At 33.8% G+C, this 8418-nt stretch overlaps 1 protein-coding gene across 1 annotated transcript; it reads right to left on the bottom strand.

Annotated features, from left to right (window-relative positions):
• Positions 1-5467: 5467 nt before the first annotated feature.
• LOC132309062 (uncharacterized) lies at positions 5468-5923 on the bottom strand. Its single transcript, XM_059807414.1, has one exon. The coding sequence runs from the start codon at positions 5921-5923 to the stop codon at positions 5468-5470; it is 456 nt and encodes a 151-aa protein (XP_059663397.1).
• Between the last annotated feature and the right edge of the window lie 2495 nt (positions 5924-8418).

Raw genomic sequence — 8418 nt, 5'->3', positions numbered from 1 at the left:
ACATGTATATATATATATATATATATGATTTTAATAATCAAGGATTATTATGGAATGTATTATATATATATATATATATATATATATATATCAAATAATACATGTGTATATGTGTATATTATTTAAAAGTATTAGTATTATTATTCTTATTTGGTATATCATAATAGGCTAGTTATTAAAATAATGATATGCTTATAATATGCATGGAATGCCTATATATGATTTGTTTTATTCTTAAATTAGTTTTGAGGTTTGGTACATGGTTGAATTGTAGGCATGTATGAGTTGCCAAAGGTTTAAATATACTATCTTACTATTTATGAATAAATTTCATATATAGGAAGTATGGATGAGTTGCTAATTAAAAGTATAAATAAATATACTTAATGGTTGAATTGTTAATGTATAAATAAATATATTTATAATGGCATGGTTGATTTGCCAAATTATAATTAAATTGCTATGTATTGAATGATTAAAATTTCATCTATGGTTGTTGTAGGTATAAGTTGGATTATGATTAGATATTCTTATAATAGAAAATATTAGTACTTACAGGTTAATTATTTATTTTATAATATTAATAAAATAATATTGGCGGAGACATGGACGATTTGTCAAAGCTTAGTTATCGGTCATGTAATTTAAATTAATAAAAATCATTATTGAGTTTTGGATTAAATGTATTAGTCCTTTAATTGTAATTTAATGTTTAAATGATTAAAAAAACTGTCTAGGATGGAATTAAGGTTAAAGGAGTATCTTTTTTAAAAGAAAAATAAATTGTGGATTGGTTGGTATGATTATTATTTTAATCATTGTTTTATAGTTTTGAAATTAATAAACCTAGTAATAGATGTAACTGTTGTATTATATATAATTAATTATATATATGTGTATCATCGTATATTAAAGTTAAAACTTTATTATAATTGGTTTTAGTCAAAGATGATCTGTTTATTGATTTTTAGAGGCTTGGTAGAGAGATCTTACTCGTGAGTTTGACCCACTTATTTTTATCTTTCAGGTTATAGAGGTTCAAGTCTTAAGGTTGAGGATCCGCAACTTGGGGGACTTATCTATTCTTTCTTCTTATTTCAAAGTAGGATATTTATACATTATTAGATTATAGACTTATTTTATAGTTAACTGGATTATTGAATAATGTTTTTAGACATCTTCGAATTACAGGATTCCCGAGTTGTAATTTTGGAGAAGTATTAATGGAATTTTTATTTAATAGATTTTTCTTCAGCAAGTTATTTATTCTTTTTCTTTCTTTTTGTAATTTGTGCTTGTTTTAAAATACTTTAATTATTTTGATATCCCTTGATTTTGTACGTGAACTTGATCAACCCATGTTCTGAAATTAGGGGTATCACACTTCCTCCCCCCCCCCCCCCCCCCTCCTTCCCTCCCTCTCTCTATTTCGCTCTATTTTCTCTTTCACCCTGTCATCTCTATATCACACCAAATAACTAGGTTTTGTTTATTACAGTTCTTATCTTTTATTGTTGGCATAGAAGCATTTGATATTTGAGAATATTCATAAGGGGAAAATGACAGTGACAACTGTGATTGCACAACTCACTCTTTCTTGGAGATATCTGCGCGATTTTTCTTCTACAATAATGCTAGATTTTTTTTTTCTGCCAATTTTTGACAAGAATTCATTGATAAATACGTGTGGTCTCTGTTTTGGGTTTTTGATATGTAGTTACTGAAAACACAATAAATCGTGCCATCTAACAGTCTCTTTATTTCATTGAATTAATTAAAATATTTTTGTTTGTTGATACTTATGTTGGATCTTCGATGGATAATTTCAAAGTTTTTAAGATTAATCGCAAATATAGTTAAGTTTGCCAATTTGTGTGAGTTGAATGGTTTGGATTAGAACTTAAAATCAATTAGTGGGTTGTCTATTGGAGATTGCAGATAGAGCTTGAGATTGTAGAGAGAAATTTGTGTGAAATTTGAGGGTTGAGGAGGTGAAAGAAGAGGGTGGTGGGATGGTGAGGGGAGAGAAACGGAGGGTTTTAGAGAGAGAAACCCTTAAATGTCATTTCTCGTTGGAGTCTCTATTTTCACACATCTCTAAAATGCATTTGATTGTGTGGCAGAAAAAAGCGAGCTTGCGAGTGATTTTACGAGGGTGCTTGACAACGCTCTTGCGAGAGGTCGCTTCACAATGTCAAAATATGATTGTGGTTTTGGAAGCTTAGAAAGTCTAATTTATATTTATAAAACCACTACACACTAATACTAATGAAGTATAGCGAGTGGGGATCGTCCCAAGAGATTGAACACGTGTTGGAATCAAATTGAACTTTAGTGCTAATGAGATTGTAAAGAGAGTTAGTTTAGTTTGTTTAAACTACAATTGAACTTGGAAACATGCAATGTAATTAAACTTGAGTAGAGTGAAAGAGATAGGAAATGAGTCTTAGGGCATAGGAATCACCACTAAGCTCATTCACTAAACCACATGCCTTTAACTAATTGGGAAAAATCATGTTGTAAACCAAATGTGACTACTAATTGCATTAATGAGCATGACTACCAAATTCAAGCATGAATTATCTACCAAACTACAAGCATGAATTAAAGTGTAGTGCAATTCATTAAGCCTAAGCATAAACTATTTAATTAATCAACAATTGTAACACACATCAATCTAGAGAATAATGCAAATTGCAACAATAAGCCATGTATTATCAAATTCAAGCATAAATTGTTTACTTAACTACAATTAGAATGCAATTAAACTACAATTAGGCTAAGACAATGAAATTAAAGCAATTAAACTAAGGATGTAGTGCAATCCATCAATCATAAGTATAATCCATCAAATTAATCAACAAGTGCATCTAGTAAAATCTATGCATAGCCATCACTAAATTTTCAAATAATCACAAATAGATATGCAACCAACATAGAGAATTATTAGGAAGAATTTAACCATAGAAATCAAAGGAGAACCCAAGATTCATTACATACACAAGGCTATAGCATCATTTACATCATTAATTCCCCAAAAAGATGAAAAAGAAGGGTTCAGATTAAAAGCTTAGGGCTCATCCAAGCCCTAAGGAAAAGTCTAGCCACTCATGGAGGAGGTGGATGTGATCTTAGAACCCTCAAGGGCAATCCCCAAACATGGCTTTATCTTCTTCCTCTTGGTCTTCTTGGTAGAAACCCTAGAGATCTTGATAATCTTACCTCTTTTCCTTCCAAAACCCTAATTCTAGGGAGAGAATTCTAATATCTAAAAGTGATCTCTATGTAAAATTAGCTAATCCTTTACAAAGTGGTTCATTTTGCCTTTTATACAAGACCTTTGGAGGCCAAAATGGGTCAAAAATGTGCCCAAAAATCATGCAATCACGCAGCCTCTTTGGTAAGTGGAGATCCAGAAAAAACAAGCATAGAAAATGTCTGCCAACGCAAGTTGCAATCGATCGCAACTTGGCTGCGATCAATCGCAGTTGCATTATTCCATCTTATCCTGTAATGGACTGACGTGGATGCGATCGATTGCAACTTGCTGATGAAGCTTAGCCATTTTGTTGATGTGGCACTGATTGATGACATGGCAGTGCGATCGATCGCACCTGGCTTGCGATGGATCGCAGGCCCCACTTTTGGCAATTTTTGGACTTTTTCTGGAATTTTCTTTAAACTTTTGCTTAACTCCAAAAAAGCTTTAATGGACCATTTTTAGCTCGTTTGAACCTTATTGACCTAAAATAGACAAAAACACAAATTAGAACTAAAACGGGAAAATAAAGATAAATGCAAGGACTAAAATACCGTAACTTATATCTAAAATGTGCAACATTTAAGCACTTATCAGCGCTCTCTTGGTAACGCCACTCTTTTTTAATTGTGGGTACAATAACTAAAAAATAAATTAGTGATAAATTTATAAAGTATATATAATGCATCCTTTTAGTATATATCTTCTTCTTTTTTTTCCTTTTTTTTTTTTTTTTTTTTGAGCAATTTACAGAATTCTTCTTGCTATATATTGTTTAGACTTGTGAATACTATTATGCTCATTCAAGTTGTATATGCAATTATTTGAAATAATGAATACTATGTAAAAAACAAGGACGCTACATATTGGTAGCGAGATTTATTCCATCCCAATTAGTACATTCCTAAATACCTTTTAGGACACTACATATTGAGACCCAAAAAGACATTAAGGACGATTTAGGTTTAGGGACAGTTTTTTTTTTTATCCCTAATGCCCTGAATTCTTGTAGTATGAATGCTTTTATTTCTATCTAGATCTTCATTTTTCCTGGTATTTTCAATAGGACGAAGACTACCCATTGATTTACTTAGCCCACGAGTTAAAGATTGTTTTGGTAACTCTTTACTGGCAAGTTGTGGGCATTGTTGTCTAATAAGGAAATGGTAATTGAGGTATCTATAAATTTGAGGGGAAGGTAGAGAAGAAAAGTGTGAAGAGAGATAGAGAGAATTGTAAGAGATAGGGTGAGTTGAGTTAAATTTGTGAGTGGGTCGAGTTGAGTTTGCGGGAATAGAATTGAGTGTGTAATCTTTATAGTGAAAGAAATATAGTCGTTCTCAGCCTGTGAGTAAGCGATTTGATGAACCATGTATATCCTTCTCTTGTTTTATATGTGTGTACTTAATTTCATCAGTTTCATTTGCCATTATAAAGTGAGATCATGAGGTAATTCCTAACTGTATCTAATTTTGTTTTTAAAAAAAAAAAAAAAAAAACTCCTTAAAAAAAATTCCTCTCTTTTACTTTTCTTTTCTTCAAAATTTTCTTTCTTCAAAAAGGTTCGCATCCCCCTTCCCACTTCTAACGAAATCATATTTTTTTTCCTCTTCAAAATTTTCTCATTTTCTTTTTCTTCTCTCCCCTTTAAATTTATTATTCTTGCAGTACGTCTTGTATAATTTATGTGCGGTAACATTATTTTCTCTCTTTTTCTTCCTTTTGTTAATTTATTTTTTTTTAATTTATTTTTACAATTTTATGAATTTAATGTTTGTATTTTCTGTTTTTAAATTTATCTTTGTTGCAATTTTTTTTTTTTTTTTTTTTTTTTTTTTTTTTTTTTGGCCTTATTAAGACATCCTATTTAAACCTAAATTATTTTGCACTTTTTTTTTTTCTCGATTTGTTGTCATTTATCAAAAACTAAATAATCATAATAATAATAATAATAATAATAAAAGAAATCGATTTGCTGGTCTACCTACAATTTTATTCTTATTTGTGGGTAAAGTGAAAAATTTATAGACTAGACAATAATGTACCATGGTCGAGTTGGTCACTGTTAGTTGCAAATGCCAAATGTGTCCATGAAATGAAATTTCAGTAACTAATCACAGGATAGAATTAATGAATTATCAGAATCGTTTTCCTTTACAAATGAATTCTAATGGTTTTCCCACAATGACGTGTCATTTCCATTAATAATCATATTCCCTCAGAAATGGGTTCCAGAACCGGCCTCCACTGCCTGTAATTCCCTAACCGGCAAACGGAAGAGCCGGTGTCATCCTTTTCCAAAACCCTAACGGAATCCTCACCGGAATCGTCGTCGATAACGGCCGGCAATACCTTCGAACTGGGTCGCCTTTTCTCACAGGCCGAATTTAGGAGGGCCATCTGCGATTCCGAGACCTTACAGTTCAGCCTACCCACTGGGACCAAGAGGTAAACCTTTCCGGCCAACAGTTCGCAGTCGGCTTTCATGGCCGAAAGCCGGTTACTCCGCCGGATCTCATCCACCGGAGATATGAAGTGGCTTGGTTCTTCTAGCATGATCTCAGCTGCTGTTATGGGGAGCTTGACTCGCCGGAGATTTCCATGACCGTCGATTAACTTGGCTGTCCGGGGCTTGACGAAGCAACATGACTTGCAATTCCCCATATATATATATGTATATATATAATGACTTTTAATTAATAGTTTCTCTTTTGTTGTGCTTGGTGTGGAGATTGAGAGATCGAGTAGAGACTTGGAAGTGAAGTGTGCTTTTTTGCTTGGGTAACTTGTGTGTGTCTGTGCGCTTTTATATACAAACAAAAACCAGAAAGAAACTTTCCAAAAAAAAAACCAGAAAGAAAGAAAGACAAACAAGAGACAGTCAAAAGTAAGCGAGAGGAATGGAATGAAAAGAGTGTTGACTACAAGCGTGTTTTGTTTGAAGTGAGAATGGATTATTAGTATAAGCTGTCAGGAACGCGGATATTTTCCATGTTTCATTTGGCGTGGTTGAAACGCTGAGTTTCTGATTTACTCGTGACAACTTGGGCCTGGTCAAGACATTAGTTTAATTATTTGTTTTTTCTTGAAAGGTTAAAATTTTTTAATAAGTTTTAGGGTTAATTACAATGACACCTCCGTAGATTTGTCATAATGACATTTATATATTAGACGTTTTTTTTGAATAATGACATTCCTGACAAAATTTTGATCGAAACAAATCCTTAAAAAATTTGAAAAGACAAAATTACTCACCAATATTTAACTAATTTTAATTATAAAATATAATAATTTTAAAAAGACACTTTTGCCCTTCTACCAATCTCACCTAGCTCCGCCATTCACAATGGCAACCACCATCAGCCCCTCTATCACCCACAAGCAAGACAACCTTCCCCACCAACGCCCAAAATCATCACCACCACCACCCACCTTCACGACTGACTACCTTTTTTTTCCCCCTCTCTCCACTCACCACCACAACCACTGCCCACCAGTTATTAGGGTTTTCTCCTCTTCTAACCCAGCGATCCCTACTTCTCTCTCTTCACCCGCTGCCATCATCTCTTCAACCACAGCCACCACCACTTTTCCTCAACCACATCCGTCGCCACTATCTCCTCAACCACATCTGCTGCCACCATCTCTTCAACAACAACAGCCGCTGCTATCACCTCCCTCCTATATCGCCACCACTTCTCCTCATCCACAGTCGCCGCCCCCACTTCTTCTCTCCACCCATCGATGATTGCACAGTATCAATCTCTCTTATCACCACCACTATGCTTGATTTGTGCAAAAACAAACAGAGGAGCAACCCACAGATCAATCCAAATCCATTTGCATCATCAGACCGTGGTTGGAGGTTGTAGCGGAGATGGTGGTGGCATAACCGGAATTAACTGAATCGGATTCGTAAATTGATTTAATTCCTTTGTGCCATCTGAAATCTCGCTTGGATCTACTCCGGGAAGCAAAAGGATCAGAGAAGTCAAAGGATTGTTGGCCGATGACAACATACATACGTATATATATATATATATATATGTATATATAATATATATATACACATACATACATATGACCCAGATTGCAAAGTGAGGTCTTTATACATATACATATTGATGATCAAAGAAGTTCTGTTTGGTGTGTTATTGACAAAAGTTTGGCAAGATTTGGGCGATTTTACAACACTACTGATTCTAGGGCTCCGGTGATTCCAATGCAGAGCTCTGGTGACCACCCCCACTAGTACGTTTGAGAACCATGGAACGTGCATTTGTGTATATATACATGCAATTTCAACCCAAGGCTCCTGCGATCCCACTGATACGTTAAATACATGGAACACATATGTGATATATATATATATATCAGAATGAGGTGACCAGAGTGGTGAAATAGTGTATATATTAACAATATTTGTATACAGAGAGATGTGAGAGATGTTATTTTGGATATTTCAAATTTATTAGAATGGGTAACTTAGTAATTTCGTTATTCAAAGTGTCATTTCATAAGTCAAAGGGCACTTAGGTCATTTTACCACATGTCAGCCCTTAACGGGTGTCTTTGTCAAAGGCAGCAAAGCTGAGGGGGTGTCATTGTTCAAAAGTGGGTTAACTTGTATATGACTGTCAATATGGCAAACCTTAAGGGGGTGTCATTGTAATTAACCTAAGTTTTAAGATATGAAAAGGCACGTGTGTGTAGGATGGAGATGGGTGGGTTTGCCTAAATTTATTCGCTCCGTTTAATTAATTCGCTCCATACTTACGATGAGTTTTAATTTCACAATCTATACTCGCATTGTTAAGAAATGAGTGTACCCGTGCCACCCTAACGGTCCCGCCCTGTTTATTTATTTGTATTATATATAAATAAATTAATAAAATCTACAAATTCTATTCGTGTAAATAATGATATATATATATATATATATATATATATATATAAATAAATTTTTTATAAGAAAATAAAGTATAAAGAGTGGGGCGGATGTTTCACAAAACATGTACCTGCCCTGTAACCCGCAACGGGTTTAAATTCTAAATCTATACCCGACTCTGCATTACATAAACGATTTCTATACCCGTGCCATTAGGAACGGGACAAATTACCATCCCTACATATGTGGTCTGGATGGTGCCAGAATTTCA

This window comes from Cornus florida, unplaced genomic scaffold, assembly GCF_030987335.1.
Source record: "Cornus florida cultivar Cherokee Brave unplaced genomic scaffold, ASM3098733v1 CherokeeBrave_3.0.0_Hap2_Chr05, whole genome shotgun sequence".
In the NCBI taxonomy this organism is placed as follows: domain Eukaryota; kingdom Viridiplantae; phylum Streptophyta; class Magnoliopsida; order Cornales; family Cornaceae; genus Cornus; species Cornus florida.
This window is presented reverse-complemented; position numbering and strand designations above follow the sequence as displayed.